The 18,773-nt window shown below is 35.4% G+C and overlaps 1 protein-coding gene across 1 annotated transcript in view; it reads left to right on the top strand.

Annotated features, from left to right (window-relative positions):
• The window catches only part of CEP112 (centrosomal protein 112), a 350,208-nt gene that overhangs the window by 71,142 nt on the left and 260,293 nt on the right, over positions 1–18,773 (top strand). Inside the window, exons 12-16 of the mRNA XM_023535655.1 lie at positions 2,354–2,497; positions 10,731–10,885; positions 11,199–11,328; positions 12,213–12,305; positions 13,455–13,514. Coding sequence (XP_023391423.1) covers positions 2,354–2,497; positions 10,731–10,885; positions 11,199–11,328; positions 12,213–12,305; positions 13,455–13,514 — 582 coding nt within the window. The remainder of the gene's footprint in view (positions 1–2,353; positions 2,498–10,730; positions 10,886–11,198; positions 11,329–12,212; positions 12,306–13,454; positions 13,515–18,773) is intronic.

Raw genomic sequence — 18,773 nt, 5'->3', positions numbered from 1 at the left:
TTCCGGAGACCATTATCTTTGCTTAGATGTGCTGTAACTGGACTCTGTGCACCTCTTCAATCCACGCTCCACAATAAACCGTGTTGATGATCTTTCTGAAACACAAGTCTGGCGTCCTCACCACCGTGTTTAAATCACGGCAGTGGCTCTCAGGTGCCCTTAGGGTTCACAGGGCTCTTCGCCGTCGACACCGGGTGATCTTTCAAGCCTCACTGATTGTCGCAGTTCTGCCCCACTTCTTGTACTTCTGTACAAGCTGTACAAAACTTTTCCCAGTTATCCGAGAAAAGGGCCTTTGGCGCCTCCTGTCCCCATTGCCAAACCCTGGCTAAAAAAATCTCTGTGGGAATGTATAGATCCCCTCGTTGTCAGGGCCACCATGGCGTCATTATCGCTTAGTTAACCCTAGCATGATTCATGCTTTAGAGTGTGCTTACTGTTTGCTGCTACAGCAGTTTATCCCTCAGGAGCATGTTTGCCCTTTAAAAGCCTCCCCAGACCAAGCGACCTGGACTCCACAGTTCATTGCTGGGTTTGGGCATGCTCTCAGTGATGCACTGTGCCCGGTACATGGTACACGTTAATAAAATTGGTTGGGTGAATACATAAATATTGTCATCTCCAGTCAGATTATTAGACCAGATATACATGTTTGATCCCCAAACAGATCATCCTAGTTATAGCATACTGGTTTTTGCCAGTGTCATTTTCACCCTCATAGTCTCAACTGTAGATTCCCTGGATGAGTTTCCAGGGTCTCAGACTGACTTAGAGACACAGGCACAGGTCCTTTATAAAGCAATTTTGGGATACACCTGAGAAACCACTGTGTATTAATGGGTTACTGTACACAGTTGACCTTTGATAGTCAGTAGGCATGTGGCCTAGGACCTTTGGGAGACAATAAACACAAAGAAACCGCTGCAGGAGAAATAGAAGCATAAAATTCTAAGTGACTTATTTAGATTCCTTTATATGTATATCAATTGACAGCTATGAAGCAGCACTGAAATTTAGGTGCTGTGAGCTTGGCTGTACTCATGTACCAGCTAAGTGACTGACTTGTGAATACTAGACGTAACACTGGTTTAAAATATATACTTTGGCAAAAATACAAATACAACATAGCAAAGATTTTGGGGCACCACATGCAAATAGTGAAAACTTAACATATAAAGTTTGTGAAACCCAAGGGTCTTCTTATGGCTATTACTGAGCCATCCTCACGCTTCCTTTTCAACTAGAAACTAGTGGAAAAGTTCTTGGGGCCCTTACCAGTAATTAGCATAATCACTGCCTTCATTCTGCCTCTAGTTTCCACCATCTTTCAGTGTTTTCCCAGTTCCTTCAATATCTTCCTATTCAGATAAGAGTCTATATGTATGTGTCATATCCTTGTTGTCTCCTATTCATGAATGGAAGGTCAAATGTATCTTTTACACTGTTTTGGACTCCTGCCCTCCTCACCCACTGAGTGAGCCTGGGATTGGATGCAGGAGATGGGAGTTAGATTCAGAATTTTACTTCCATTCAGAAAAGTGAAGGAATCCCCACAAGGCTGTGAGTACAGATTTTTCAACTCCCTTTGGAAGCTGTCCATCGAGCCTTGTTTTCTTTACCTTAGTTATATAGACATTTAGAGCATATTCTTTATAAAGAAAGATCTTTATAAAGATCTTTCATGAGGACATATAGGATACAGTTTCCTTAGAGAACTGTTTGAATTATAAATGCCATTAGTTACATAGACATTTAGAGCATATTCTTTATAAAGAAAGATCTTTATAAAGATCTTTCATGAGGACATATAGGATACAGTTTCCTTAGAGAACTGTTTGATTTATAAATGCCATTTTTGTGTCCACTTTTGTATAGATTAAGGAATGGATAAAAGTAGTTTCTTATGGGTACAGTGAAGGAGAAGGAATTTTTAACATTACTCTTGTGCATATTTTTATGCAAATAATATGAAAATACAGACAGTGAGGTAATATTCATAAAGATTATAAAGGTTTTTATTTTCTGATTTTAGGCTAATGCTAGTGTTTAGTTGTGACATCGTATTATCTGTCTTATTCATTGACTATATCTGCCTGAGGTGGATAAACTCTCTTTAATATTTGTTTATCCATTAAAATTTTTTAATTCAGGAAAGTAAAGAGAAAAAGTTTCTTAATGATGCTCTTTATATGTTATCTTTACTTCGAATGTTTATTTGTAAGTTTTATATCTTTTGTTATTCGGGTCACCATATAAATAAATAGAGAAATATAGGAAAACATTTTTTCTGAATTGCAAAATCATCTCTTTTATAACAGTAGTGAAAGAGTCAATTCTTCATTTCACTGTGTAGCTCCACAATGCTGTAGCAGAAATGGAAAAAGAAAAGTTTGATCTTCAAAAGCGGCACACTGAAAATATTCAGGAATTGCTGGAGGACACAAACGTGCGTCTGAGTAAAATGGAGGGTGAATACGTGGCACAAACACAGTCCACAGTAAGTCTTTTTTTCTTTTCTTGCCATTTTTCGAAACTGCCCTCTTAATCTCCATGTCCCCATGCTTCTCTGATGTGCGCAGTGTAGAAATGTGATATAGAAATAAAAGAAATCGCTTTACTTCCCACTCGATACTGACTTATATATGACAATGGGCAGTCTCTTGAAGTAGCTGTGGGATTTCACTCTGGACTGTTTAATGCCACTTTTTTTTTTAACCCCCAGAAGCCTTTATAAATCTTTTTTTTTCCTACCGAGTTTAGAGATCATTTCTTTTCTTTCTGTTTGTTTTCCTCTTTTTAACTGAAGACTTGATTCTTTTTCTGAAAATATTTTGTACTAGTTGAAAGAAATCAAATGGGAGATAGTTGTGTGGCTGACCGCTCTAACACAGATTTTCACAGGTTCATCTTGACTAAGGACCAGACACAGATATCACAAGGGTAAACCCCCCAAATTCCCTTCTCATAAAGATGTAGGAGGCACCACAGCACACAGCAGAGAGACCAGTAACTTTCTCGAAGGAAAGGTGGAGGATCCCCTAAAGGCTCCTCAGAGAGCACCTAGTTGCAAGGGATAGGTCTGAGGGAGTGAACGTAGAAGCTCAGCTGACTTCCCGTGTCACGTAAGCCTGGAGCAGGCAGGCTGATGGGCATGCAGACCAGGGCTCCTCTCTGAGGCGGGTGCGCCTCACCAGTCTTGTTCCTGATACATGATATGACCTCACAGAGTGTAGAGCGTTGTATCCTAGGCATGGACTCAGTCTTCATTTACCACTACAGCCCACCCAGCCCAGCCGGGCTTGGTCCAAGAACTTCCTTGAATTTAAAGCTGTGGAATTTGAACAAGAGTCGGTTACCCAGGCATATCTTAGCGACCCCTAGACCAGCTCTGTGGTCCATCACAAGGTCAAAAGACAGACAAAAGAAGATCCACAGTGATTTGTATCTCTGGCTCTCTGTGGAGATCAAATGAGGGGACCCAGAGTGGGTGCAGATAGGCCATTTAGGAGGACACAGACATCTGAGTAAAATGGTGGGTGGACACGTGGCACAAACACAGTCACAGGAAGTCTTTTTCATAGTAGTCCAGGCGAGAGAGGTGGCTGGCTTGCATTTGGGTAACCTCTGAAGGGGAGACCTGGCACGTGATTCAGTTCAGTGAGATGGAGAAGGCTGAAAGTAGGTCAGGTATATCAGGCAAAAAATATCAAGAATTTATCTTCTGGATGATCAGCATACTGATATTCAAAGTCATGAACAAAAAACAAATTTAGATCCGAAATACATTTTTGTCATCTTAACATCCTAAATGTTCACGAATGTGAATTAAATATATTAAGTAATTTTAAAGTTGAAATTTGTGAAGAATATTGAAGGCTTAAAATGTTTAATGCATTGTTATATATTATTAGTAAAATAATATTAAGAGAACAATATCTTTCCCAGTGGAATTTTTAATTTTTATAAATTTGGGAAGTAAAGAAAAGTGATCCTTTGGAGCCAAGAGGTCACTGTCAGAAAAACTTCATTCTATTTTTAATGAAAGTCGAATTTCAAAATTAGCATTCAGACCTTGTCATTAGATAATAGTAAATATAAAGAAAAATGGACAGAGTCTGTCAGCAGGATTGAATTTAAGAATCATCAAAACTAGACAGATCTTGCAGAGCAGCTCCCGATTTAATAATTAAACAAGGTAGAGTTCAAGGCATGGCTTAAGATGAAAGACGAGACTGTCACTGAGAATTAGTTTCTCTGTTTTGTTCTTTCAGGCTTTTTTCTTCTTTTGTTGAATCTTGTTTCAGTGCCATTTGTTGTAAGCAGAAACTGGTATAGATTATATTTATATCTTTTGGTCTTGGTGGGGATTTTCTTCGTGAAACTCATAGTTAAAACATGTCAACACTGGATTTTTAAAACAATGTTAGAACTTATAAATATGAAAATTATAGCAAAATTATTAGATGCTTGGGAGGCGAAGGCTGTGAAATACAAGGCTCTATCCATAGCTGTGTTTAGATACACTGAAAGTCTGCGGGTGGCTCTATTGAAATTTTACCCTTATTAATGGAGTTCTTTATTGTTTTCTGTACCGTGGAGCCCACTGGCGATTCTGTGAATTACATAGTCCTTCTCAGAATAATGTTTTTAAATTTAATAAAATATAAAGGATTACAAAGGAAAGAAATTATATTGAGTTAAAGTTGTCAAAATATTAACAAATCAAAAGTCATGATAAAGTAACATGCTTCTAAATGGATGCAATAAATGTCAAGATTTAGCAGTGGGCCTAGTAACTGTTGTAATTTATGAATAATGATGAGAGCGAACAAAATTTAGTGATTATCTAACACTGCAATGGATTATCAAAATATTTGTGATTTCTCTTGGTCATAGTTGTCGCTAATACTACCTTGGTTTGTTGGCTCTATTCATGCCTGAAGGGAATGCCGGAGGCCAGGTAGAGCAGCGAAACAAAGACGAGCTCTTCCTTTTTATTCACATTCCCTGATAGTCTGAATTCTGTTTATGGACCTGATCCAGATTAAGAGTCCCAACCTAATGAGTATCAAAAGGCTTGAGGCACCTGAAAATTTTTGTTAACTGTTATTAACTGACTATTACCGTGCGCAGTGGCATGCAACGACCCATAGAGCCACTTACTAGAGCCACTACTCTCTGAGCTAGCTAGAATTTGTCATTTTATAGTCGTCACCAGCATTTCTTCTCCTGACCTCCTGAGGAAGAAATTCCCAAATAGCTCCAGTTCATCATTTTGCATAAGATGATCATTTAAAAAAAGGATTTTATTTTCTAGGACAGTTTTAGATTTATAGAAAATTTGAGAAGAGAGTACAGAGAATTCCCATACACTTCACACCCAGTTTCCCCTTAGAAACATCTTGCATTATTTTGGTACATTTTATAATAAATCTTACCAAGATTGACACATTATTATTAACTGAAGTCCACAGTTTATTCACTTTTTTTTTTTTAGTTTTTACCAACTGTCCTTTTTCTTTCCCAGGAGCTCACGCAGGGCACCACATTAAATTTAGTTGTCATGTCTCCTTAGCCTCCTCTCGGATATCACAGTATCTCACACTTCCCTTGTTTTTCATGACCTTGACAGTTTTCAGGAATGCGGGTCATGCCCCTCTGTTGGGTTTTGTCTCCTGTTTTTCTCATGATTAGACTCGGGTTATGGGTTGAGGCAGTAAGATCCCCAAGGTAAAGGCTCTTCTTATCACATCGCATTAAGGGTCCAATCTGTTAATGACTTACCGCTCTTGATATTGACCTTGAACACCTGGCTGAGGGTTAGATTTTCCTGGTCCTCTTTGGGAGGAAGTGACTGTGTGCAGCCTGCGCTTAAGAAGTGGGGAGTTACGCTTTCCATCCTTGAGGATAGAGTTTCTACATAAATTATTTGGAGTTTTTCTGCATGGGAGATTTGTCTCTTCTCCCTCATATATTAATATATTCAATCATATCAGTATGGACTCAGGTATTTTTTTATTTTATACACTGAGTTATAATCCAATATTACTTAATTTCACTGCTGAAATTGTGCCAGCTTTAGCCATTAGAAGCTTTTTCAGTGGGCTCCTGTACTCCTTTGATATACCCTTATCAGTGTGGATTATGTGGAGAATGATATTAGAAACCAACATCTGTGTGCTAGGTATGCTCGTTACTGCTGGGGTGTAATTTCTTTTAGGCCTTCTCATCTGACAAAGCAGAGGAGTATGTGTGTATTACTAACCTGTGTATATATGCATGTCTGTAAACATTTCTTTGTATAGTCATCTGTATCTATATTGAACTAAACATACTTTCTTCCTGACGTAACACTGATCCATTACCACATGGGTTATTCTAGCCTCCTCCCCTTGTGTATCTGTAAATTCTCAATCCAATAGTGGACACTTGACTTCCAACATCTATCCACTTACTTAATCGTTCAGTTCCAGTGTACGTGTCCACCAGTATCAGAGTTGTTAATCCACACCCCCACGGGGACCAGCTTTGTCACCCAGAGTACAGTGCTTGTGTGCAGTTCTTTTTGCCTTTGGCTTTAGAGATGCCACTCATTTCAGAATTGCTTAGGTCATAGTTTCTCCCCATCTTTTCAATGAAGCTTTTTTATATATTTGTAATTAGATTTTCTTGTCACAGTCTGCATTTCTTCCTGGGATTCCCCTCAACTTCTAAATAATTTTTTTAACTTGCATAAAATAAGTTCATTCTTTGTGCTTTAAAATTTCATGGATTTTGATAAACGCATCTTGTCATGTATCCACCATTATAGTATCATTATATTTCACTGTCCTAAAAATCACTTGTGCTTCACCCTATTGACCCCTTACACCTCTCCCTAAAATTCTTGCCGACCCATTGATCTTTTGTATTGACTGTCTAGTTTTGCTTTAAATATCATATAATTGGAAATATACAGTATGTAACCTTTTCAGACTGGCTTCTTCCATTAAGCCAGTCTTTTATGGCTTGATAGCTCATTTCTTTTGATTGCTGAATAATATTCAATGATATAGATATACTATAGTTTGTCTATCCATAAGGTAACTATTGGAGAAGTACATCTTGGTTGTGTCCATTTTTTTTTTGCAATTATGAATAAAGTTGTTATACATATTCACTTGCAAGTTTTTACATGAACGTAGTTTCAAATCAGTTGTGACTTAGCAATTTCACCGCAGGAAGTACAGCCAAAAGGAATAAGTGCACATATGTACCAAAAACAAGTATTAAAATGTTCATAGCAACATTATTTTTAATAGCCAAACATGGAAAACAACCCATCAGTAAAATGGATAAATTATTTTAGATATATTCACATTATAGAACACTGTCTATAGCTTTGAAAAAGTTTAATTAAGCTATTGCTGTATGCCATGACATGGATGAAGCTCACAGACATATGATATACATGATGAAGCCTGACCCAAAAGAGCAAGCACTCTGTGATTTCGTTTATAGAAAGTTCAACAAAAGGCAAAGTGGTTTTTTTTTTTTTTTTGTGATAAAAGTCTCAATAGTGACTACCTTTGTGTAAAGGATGACTTTGGAGTGGCTGGTAATGTTCACATCTTATAGTGGCTCATGGGTGTTTTAAATTTGCAAAATATTATCAAAATGTATACTTAAAATCTGTGCATCTTTTTGTATATATGTCATATTTCAAGAAGAAGTTTATGAAATAAGATAAAACGTATTGCTTCCTTTGCCGTCGGAGTTGTTATTTTGGACTCTAAATAGTTTTTGAATGCTCACTCTAATTTTTGACTCCTCCAGGATTTCAAACAAAGTTTGTATGTCCAACTCCTACATTTCTTATTCTGTCTATTGGTTGTATAACTGAACGTCCATTGCATAGTTCACAATTTCTTAATACTTGTTGAAAATCACTTGTATATTTCCTACCAAAATAATACCCCTTCTTAAACTTTCTCTTAATTCTCAATGTGCCAATTCTCTAGGCCTATTATATTTTGAACCTGAAGGATTAATGATTTTTGCCACTTCTCTTCTTCGTTTAGTATTTTACTTAATCATACTCTTTACTTCTCTGAAAATTTTCTTGGGTCCACTCTTCCCTTCTGTTTCCACAGCTACCACTTGAGTTCAGGCCATTGTTGCCTCATTCTGGGACTCCTCCAGTAACTTGCCAGTTTCTCCCCTGTGTCCTCTTGCTCCACATCTCACAAATGCAGTTTGTCCCGTTTTCTCATGATCAAGAACTTGAATTATTAATCTAATGCCTATTATGACTACTGCTTACAACCCATGTCTTTTCAAGAACTCCACCCTAGTCTTTCGAGTGCTACCTTTGAGTTCACAATGTGGAAAGACAGTCTCTGTACCCAAGGTAATCTGTCATTAACTATGCAGTTACTTGTTCCTTCCCTGATCCTGTTGTTACATCTCCCTAAATTCTCTTTCTGCTCTGTCAGCTACAGCCCCAAAATATGATTCTACATCAACGTCTTTATTTCCTGAATAACTTTTACCCCATCTTGAGGCCTGCACTATTTTGTGTCTGTTCCATTCTTTGTGTTCACTTTAAAAAGATTATTTTGGCCAAATATTGTTATCCTTAAGGTATCTTGTATATGTCTTTAGGCTTTCCTTTGACATTATAAGTTTTAAAATTCTTTTATATACTTTGTGCCTATTTTATTTGGTGTAAGACACAAGGTTAAGAAAATGCTTAAAAAATAAATAATAAAAGTTACAAATAAATAAATAACAAAATGAATAATGCCATATTTGCTTCTTGAGTCTGAAAGTTGTATCAGTATATATTCAAGTATTTGTTTAATAAATATAAGTCTTAATGCAGAAGACTATGTATGGATGTGATGGATTGCATTAATTGATTTTCAAATGTTGAACCAGCTTTGCATATCTGAGGGAGCTAATCTTTTAATTTTATTACTGATGAAGTAATTGGGAATGTACTCTTCATATTTGTATGGTGCTAGAGTAAAAATTTTTTTATGAAAAGTAAGCATAGTCTTGTTGAATTAGAAAAATCATTTCATGATAACATTCAGGATGGACAGTTTAATTTGTTCAAATGAGAGAAAGACTATATATAAATATCATTGAATGAGATTATTTAATTGTTAGTCACCATTGTAGTGCTGATATGGTTATAAAAAACAAAACAGGGAAAAGGTTAGAGTTATTCAGTGCAGTTTGAAATGCAAAAGTCAGAAGGTGGTCTCATGATATCCCAGTCACATTGCCACTAGTCAAGAGAGAGGGAGAGAGAGACAGAGAGACAGAGACAGAGAGAGGGTAGGAGGGAGGGAGGGAGAAGCGGGGGCGGGGAGGAGGAGGAGAGGGAGGGGGTCGAAATTTTATTTTTAGAGAGTTCAAGGTTTATATTTTAAAACTGATATCTTAAAGATTATTTTTGTAGTATTTTAAAACTGATTACTTTTGATTTACTTTAAGCTAATTATGATATATATTTAAGAAATCATTGAGTAATGAGCCATCTTTATTATAATAGGATACTTAGAGACATTTTGTGGTAATTATTTCTACAGCTCTATTCCCTTATCAAATTATATAATTTAATATTTGTGAGTCTCATTTCCCTTGTAATGAATGTTCTTATTAAAGGGCCTGAGAAGTGAATAGACTTTCAGTATCCTGCTCATTATATTATAAATTATTCTAGCTAGGAAGCATTACAGCCTGAAAATTACAGAGTTAAAAAGAAATGTCATGTCGGGTATGGTTACCAACAGCAGTAACAGTTTGGGAGGCAAAGAAAGAGACCTCAAGTATTCCCGTGTTACATTTCAGCTTTCTTATGGGTCCCTTATGTTTCAAAATGATATGTCTGCCTGAGGTATTTCAGCAAATCCATTCTATGTTAATCCCATAGGCAGAGTGTCATAGTTTTGGAGGCAGTATAATGAAGTGAAGTAGGTTTTGGATCAGGGAGATTTTAGATCAAATTCTGTTCTGTTGCTTACCAGTGGGTGAGTATAGGCAAGTTAATCATTTTTGCTAAATCTCATTTTTCTCATATTTAAAACGATGTCAGTAATACCTAGCTCATAGTTTTCGGGGAAAGATTGCATGACACGATGCTTGTGAAGCACTCAACACAGTACCTGGTCTAGTAAAACACTCAGTGGTGGCTGTTATCTTCATCAGAATATGTTGGTTGTCCGTAAAGTTTTGAGTATTTCTATTTGGGTTATGAATTTCCTTTTAAAAATATTATTATTCCATTGCTTTTATTTTAAAAAGTTTTTAAATCATCAAACGAAGAGCAGAAAACACTGCTGAGTACTCATCTAACAAATATAAATGTCTTAAGTTTCGTGAAGAGACTGTAACCTTCCTGATGATAGGGACTTCATCTCTTATTTACTGCGATGTTCCTAGGTCCTAGAATAGTACCAGATTCAGTAAATATTCATCAGGTGAATGATTGAATGAATGACTAAAAGCATATAAACACAATGGTCTTGCTTTTATGGTAGAAAGCATTCTTTTTTTTTTTTTTTTTAAAAAAGACTTGGTTAATATAGAGATTGGTTTAATTTTTATTAGTATGGTTTACGATGCATTTGTTTTCTATATTCTTGTCTCTAATAGGATAGATATTTTCTTCAGGCTACTTCATGATGCTGAGTGCAACAAAGTCAGTCGGAGACTTTTTTAACAATGACCTATTCTTTTAGAACCAGATGGTCAAAGAGCTGGAGTCCCGTGTCCAGCAGCTGACTGGAGAAGCAGAGAACAGTAATTTACAGAAGCAGAAATTAATTCAAGAAAAATTGGAACTTGAGAGATGTTACCAGATAACATGTAGTGAATTACAAGAAGTAAAGGCAAGGTATTGTCTGAAGTCAGATATTTCTCAGGTGTGGCCATAAAATACTGACGTTAACTCTGTAAAATATCTGCCAGAATTAATCACGTGCTCTGCATTAATGTCGAGAGGTTTCCAACCTAAATACTGCCATTTGTTTATCTTTAATTCCCATTTAAAATAAGTATAATGCTTTAAAAAAGTTGAAAAAATGTAGGTACCTATTTGATATATTGAAAGATGACAATGCATTTGGATTTGCTTGACTAAAAAATTCCATTCTAGGGATTGATTCTAAATATATTGGAAGTATATTTTATTCTGTTATTGCTTTTAGGCGCAACACACTGCATAGAGAGAAGGATCGTCTTATAAATGATTATGAGCAAAACGTGAAACTCTTACAAACCAAATACGATGCTGATATAAACCTTCTGAAAAAGGAACATGCTCTTTCAGCTTCTAAGGTATTGTATATGCTGCTAAATATGACCCTTCAAAGTAGTTATTTACTCAGCTTGTAGCCATGGGGAGCCTTGTAGGAGCTATTTGGGATTAGCTTTATTCTTGCTTTATTCTTGCTTTGTTCTTGAAATAACTGATCTAATTTTTATTGGTATTTAAAATACTTAAAATCTAAATGTCTGATATATAGCATAACATAAATATTTAATAAACTGACTTCTGCCATAATAAGTTAACTCTTTTAAGTACCACAGTTTTTAAAGGAGGAAACATGAAAATCCAAGAAGAAATGTTCAGTTGTGTTAATGATACATTTTTAGGTAACTGTGTACATTATAATTATTATTTGGAAATGTTGGTTATGTTTTAATTTTCCTGTCTTATACACATATATGAGCCCATAGACACCCCACTGGCACCCACATACTTTGTGTCTGAGAATTGACATTTTCTGCAAAGAGAATTCTATAGCTACTATTCTATGGTAGTCAATTATGTGATAGTTCATGAATTAAATGTTTCAGTAGATTTGGTTTTAAAATTAAAATCTAAAAGTTTTTTGTAAACATGATTTTTACATTAGTATTATTTCTATATTTTTACATATGTATTATTTCTATATTTTTACTTTAGTATTCTATATTATTTTTACATTAATGTTATTTCTGTTATTTCTATTATAAAAATTTAATTTATATTTTTACTTTAAAAGATTAACTTTTTTACTTTTGTTAAAAAACTTTTTTTTTTAATTCAGATTTATGGATCATTTAAATTTTGATTGAACCTTCAAGGGGAAAAAAGGTAAATTTATTCAACCAGAAGTTGTAGGATGGTACAAAAATCAATATTCTGTTTTTTATTCTTCTTCTTATAACCCTCCTAGTCATCTGGTGTGATTAAAGAATTAGAACAGAACGTCTGTCAGTTAAAGCAGCAATTACTGGAATCAGAACTGCAAAGAAAGCAGCAGCTGAAGGTGAGTGTCATATTTTTACATAGAACAATGACTAAAACTGACCTTTCCTTTTCTTGACTTATATGTACAAATACGAGTGAAAAAAACCTCTTAGAAATGTAAGTGGCCATTTCTGGTTCTTTTATTGCATTGGGTCATTTTTCATCATATTTACTCCTTTTAACAAAAGTAGATGCTAATGAGATATAGCAAATAAAGAACAACAATTTTAATTTGTTTAATCTCTCTTTTGAGATTAGTTTAAAAAATAAGCCTTATTTAAACATATTATTCTTTTTTATTTTTAATTAAGTTTTGACATGTAATTGACATATAATATCCTGTTAGTTTCAAGTGTATATCATAGTGATTTGATATTTTACATACATTAGGGCAGGATCCCTAAGGTAAGTCTAGTTGCCATTTGTTACCAACTGTACAAAGTTATTACAATAATTTGACTATATTCCTTATGCTGTACGTTACATTCTCTTACATACTTATTTTATAACTAGAAGTTTGTAGTGCCTCTTAATCCCCTTTATCTGTTGCGCCCACCCCTCAACTCCTTCCTCCTCTGGTAACCACTAGTTTGTTTCCTGAATCTATGAGTCTGTTTCTGTTTTGTCGGTTCCTTTATTTTGTTTTTCAGATTCTGCATATAAGTGAAATCACATGGTATTTGTCTTTCTCTGACTTATTTCACTTCACATAATACCCTCTAGGTCCTAAGAATAATTTTCTCCCTTTAAATTATTATCTGCCAGTCTTCATAATTTCTCTGTCTCTTTCACACTGTCTAGATCTTACTTTTTCCCTCATGGTCAAAAAGTACCAGGGACCTAGTATATGATATAACTTCAAATTCATTATTTCCACATTGAATCAGTTGGTCATCTTTAAGTAATCTCCAAATTCTGAGGGTCAGAACTTTCTTTTATACTTTTGCAAGCAGTAACATCTTCAAATAACTCAGGTTTTGTAGCCTCTAACATAAAGCTGATCACGTTTCTATCTGTAGTTTAGAAAATTGTATGGGCAGGGCGCTCTTACTAGTATGTGGCTCAAAGCTTGTCATCCAGTAGATTGATTTATTTCATTAGATTACTAATTTTATTGACTCTAGTAGGAATTTTACGTATACTATAAATAAATATTTATCGTTTACAGGATCAAGAAAATAGGTTTCAAATGGAGAAAAGTCATTTAAAATGCACCTGTGATAAAAAGGTAATATATTTATAAGATATTTGAAATAGCAAATGCGGCAATTAGGAATGATTTTTGTATTTTATATTTAATGAGCAAAGTATATATTTTAATTTCTCATAATAACACTATGAAATTTTATTTTCTTTCTACCTGTTATAGTTGATGGGCATTATTTTGTATTCTGGTGTATCATGTGTTTTCTGATGTATATTGGAACTCTAAATATTTAACCAAAGAATGTAAAACAATGAAAGAGTTGTCTCCTAAAAAATTGATTAATAATTATTTCTTGTCCTTTATAATAGTGAATATTTCTGTACACATAAGCTGGTGTCCCTGGTATCAACAATAACTGGGATTTCATTGACGCACTGTTAACACTTTGGCAATAAAGTGCAGAATTATATAGGTTTGTGACTTATAAACTTCAATCTTGAATTTCTTGTTTGCTATATAGTATAGAAAGTAAATGAGTACTTGAATAGCAAAGATTTTGGTGCTGATTTTATAATATTTACTATTCTAACATTTACCAAATTAATCTATTTGTAAAATACACTCAGAATATGCAAAAAAGATTAACCCTCCAACTCAAAATTAATGCATACAAATTAAAATTAAACAGGTTTTATAGCATGAAACTTTTTAAAAACCTGTAATATCTTATCTTATCTGTATAGTCACTCAGCAAATATTCATTAAATGGTTTCATTGGCAGAGTATCTTACCAGGTCCTGGGATTGGGAGACGGGTAAAGGATGGATTAGACATAAATTCTGCCCTCTTGGAGCTGAATGTCTAAGAATAAGGTTTCTGTCATTTGGAAAAGTCACGATCTCATCTGATCTTGGAAGCTAAGCAGGGTTGTGCCTGGTTAGTACTTGGATGGGAGACCACCTAGGAAGACCGGATGCTGTAGGTATAAAAAAAATAAAAAGTCAATGCTGACATGTATGTATTGATCTGAATATGTGCTCTTTAGAATTATAATAAATTTTCTTATTGTTAAAGTTTTTTTGGCTGCAGTTTGAATACAGCTCAATTCAGGATCTTACATATATTTTACATCTACAAAATGATAACAGGAGAGGGAAATATTGCTTTCACTGAACTATAGAAATTTTTCGGTTTCTACTGTCGAGCCATGCAGCTTCATAAATTTTTTACTTACCAAAAGACCATACATTACAATAAGCCTCTCTCCCACTGTAGAAGGCAGGCACATCTTCTGGGTGTACATTTTAGTCCATTGTTCATTCTTTGGGCAGATATCTGGCTTCCCATCCATTAAGGAACACCTTCCTGGCCTCCTGCTCCTGGAGCCTTATTCCGCACTCTGAGGTCAGCCCTCTTCATGAGAGATGGTATCTCTGTACCTGTGAGACAGGGAGAGGGCTGGTAGCAAGGAGAAAGGCATGCACTAATTTTAAAAGAATGTATTCCTATCCCAAACTTATTTAAGTCTTACTGAGGACTGTTAGGTAGATAGAGCTGGAAAGACAGTCTTTCTCCTTTTTTGGTCTCTATCTTAACAACTAGTTGAACTGTCACCTGCCTCTCTGCCTGATGGACACACTCAAGAAACAGAATGTTAGAGCTCAGCTGCCTTCCAACCATTCCTATTCTATTTCACTTCAGGGAGCAGACCTGGAGCCTTTCTGTCAGGCCTCATAACTACAGCTTTTCTTTTTCCATGAGGTATCAATTGGCCTAGCTTTTTAACAATGTAACTAGTTAAAGTGTGTTAATTGTTTTCAGTGTAAGTAAGACGTGTTTAAAATAATAGCACCTTTAAAAGAAAAATAAGCATATTTGTTTCCATTGCATATGTTCCAACATTGTTTATATTGGAAGAAAATGTTGCCCAGCATGTCACTTTTTGTTTTACAATTAATTCCATAATCTCCCCCTGTTAAATTGGCATCTGTTCTTTCTTTATTAAACCTGCTGTGATCTCAGTCCTTGAAGATTTGATGTCTTGTGCCCCCCTCAGGGAATATCCTTTTTGACTGCTCAGCGAGCTGACATAAATCTCACGTAGCCCTGGACTGTGGAACTGGATAGTGAAATGGGATGTGTAGGGCTTTTGTTTGTTAGACGGTGTTACAGGTGTGCACATTCAATAACTTTTGGTATAAAACTTAGTTCTGAATATCTGTGCAAGAGGCGGAAATGCCATCTGAATGACATTATTTCCTCATGCCAATAAGAAAGCAGAGCGAGAGACTCTAACTCGTCTCAGAGGTAAGAGAAACAGCATCAGATGCTATCCCTAATTTAAGCACACATTATCTAATGGTCTTTACTGATCTCTAGTGGCTATTGCCTGCCTTAAGATCTTTGAACATCAAACAAATAATAGGTAGTAAAACTAAATGTCATTGTTTGATGAAGTGTCCTAATCTGTTAAATCAGGAAATGGGTAGGCTAAATGATTTTACTAGCAAGGAAACACCTGCCTCCTACAAATAACCTATTGCTTGTTTTCCAAACAGGCACCAGAGAGTAAAAGATGGTGGTGTTTACCTAAAGAAATTCACGAGACAGATGTTAAGCATGTATATTCAAAACTGGAAATATCTACTTATAATAATTCTGACGTAACTCTGTAACAAATGAGATATAAAATATAATGGTGTTCAGAACCACTAAAAATAGTTATTTGAGTTTTAACATTCATATGTAATTCTTTTAATTAGGTTAAAAATAATTTAAAATTTCCGTAGCTTTACATATATCGTATGGTATTTTCCAACCACTACTGACATGATTGTCTTTAAGAGGACACGGGCCTTGAGTGAAGTTTTGAAAAAATGATTTTGTGCAGTGAAACGAGTTATGAAAGTCCCGCAGCCCAGCCCCCATATTTTTCATGCTGTGAAGTTGAGATTGGCGCACCTAAGAGACACAGTGGAGTTATCCAGCCAGTCGATGGGGCCATTGGCAGTTCGACGCCCTGTGCTCTGCCGTGATGTCTGCCACAGCTATCTATTTCCTTATGGATAGCAGAATTCTTGCTTATTTATATAAGTACTCATTTCTCGATTACTTAAATTTTTAGGATGAAAAGGAGTAGAATATACATTTAGTAAATGTTCAACAAATGCATTTATAGTTACTAGAATCTTAAATTTAAAACAAAATATTTACAACAAACTGTCATGTTTGAGAATATATGCTCTATCTTTGACTCTCTGGTTTGTTTTCCATTATTTAAATTATTAACATTTATTTTTGGTAATAATATATAGTGGGGAAAGGATTACAAGCAAATTAGTTCAAGCCTTATTCCGCACTGCCATTAATACATTAAAAAGGAAAGATTGACAATAGCATTGTTCCTATTACCCACAACTATCTGAAACACAGGTAAAACCAAAAATATAATTTAAAAGGCCCTTAAGTATACAATACAAATATATTCAATTAAGAACGGACAAACCCAGAACAGCATTTATCGACTATTCTAGTGGAGGCCAGGTATTGTGCTGGGTGCTGGGGATATAAAAATAAATGAGAAACAGCTTCTAGCTTTAAGGAACCCCCAGCTCAAAAGTCTACGCATTGACACATGCATGTTTAACTCAGAGGGAAGTCTCCCACTCAGTCCCATTCCTGCATTAGAAATGGTTCTAATAGTTTTAGAAGCATAAATTAGATCAAGGTGCTTGAGTTAGCACACTGACCAAGAATTGGGAAGTGGCAGTCGAAAACTTGACAGAGGTTAAGAGTGAATTGCAAATGATAAAAAGCACTTAAGAGAACTCAAAATTCTTAGCAATTCAGGGGCCATTTTTTAAAAGGGCAGATAGTCCATCTAAGAGAATTACCATTTTGTGGCATGCTGTGATTTTGGGTATTCGTAACGACTTCGAGTTTTCAAGAAAATGTTTGTGTGTAGAGTGTTTAATCTGAGAAGGTAATGATAATAATTATCAGTTGTTGAGCATTTATTATCTTCCAAATATTGTTCTAAGAGCTTTACACGGAGTAACTTATTAGCTCATTACAATTTCTTTTATATACTCTCTCTTATCCCATTTTTCGAGGAGGCAACTGAGGCACAGAATATTAAGTAACTTGTGAAGGACCAGAGACACAAACCCACGCAGTCTGACTCAAGAGCTTGTACTTATAGTCATCATGTAATTGTAGATAGATTTTTCTCAAAAAAAAGGTTAATATTTTGAAGTTTCCACTTAAAGGGATAAATCTCAAATTATGCTTTCATGGAGAGAGTTTTGAGTCCCAGGAAAAAAAAAATTTTTTGAGCGGGAAATACAGGGGAAGCCCTGGTAGCACAGCCCTAACGTAAAATACTGTTGACGCATCAGTAACTGTGATAGTGCCTCCTTGTTAGTTTTCCATATACGTAATGCATTGTTTCAGAGGACCAGAGAAGTAGGCTGCGGGGTGTGGAGAAAAATGCCTCCTCAGAAGACATCCCTGAACCCTCCTGGGGATTTCCTGGGAATTGAATTTTAGCTGCAGCTCCGGGGAGGAGACCACACTCGGAGACATGTAAGAGAAGCAAGGTTATGCACCCTGTGTTTTTTGTCAAGCACTAAATCTGAGCAGATAATACACTGTTCAAGCCAAAATACTGGGAAAATACTGTAGAGCGGAGGAAGACTCAGAGAAAGGAGTTTTCTCCTGAAAACATTATCATTCCAAAAGAAAACATTAAGAAATTCATCAGCAGCATACCAGAAAATATGATGTCTATGATAGAGGAACAGATATCATAGAGAAAGAAAAGGATGAAGTAAAGAAAAGGAAATGGAGGTAATTGTCATAGGAAGGATTGTAAGGAACCTAAAACAGTAGCAGATTTGAAATCCACGTAGGAGCTGGTTAGGGGTAAACAGATGTTGTAAAGAATTAAATCAGTGGCATGAAGGATAAACCACTATCTTTTGAACTGCAAAGGAAAAAGGCAAGGAATTAAACAATTTAGAGAAAAAGATAGATGTTAAGGCAGAAAATAGAAAACCAGTGTACAACAATTGATATTCCTGAAGGGAAGACTAAGAATAAATTAACACAAAAATAATCAAAGATATGAGAACAGTTTTCTGAAGGTCTGTGTGTGCACCCTGTATCAGATAAGAATCAATAAAAAGAGATTTAAAAACATTTGAGTTGCAATACAAAGAAAATGGTCTTATGCAGTCCAGGCTGAGAGGAAAGCAAGTCAGATGACTTTAGTCTTAGTTCAAATCTGAATGTCATAAAACAATACAGTGATATATGGTTTGTTTTTAGGCCAAAATGTTA

The sequence above is a fragment of the Pteropus vampyrus genome, unplaced genomic scaffold (assembly GCF_000151845.1).
Source record: "Pteropus vampyrus isolate Shadow unplaced genomic scaffold, Pvam_2.0 Scaffold143, whole genome shotgun sequence".
Classification (NCBI taxonomy): Eukaryota; Metazoa; Chordata; class Mammalia; order Chiroptera; family Pteropodidae; genus Pteropus; species Pteropus vampyrus.
This window is presented reverse-complemented; position numbering and strand designations above follow the sequence as displayed.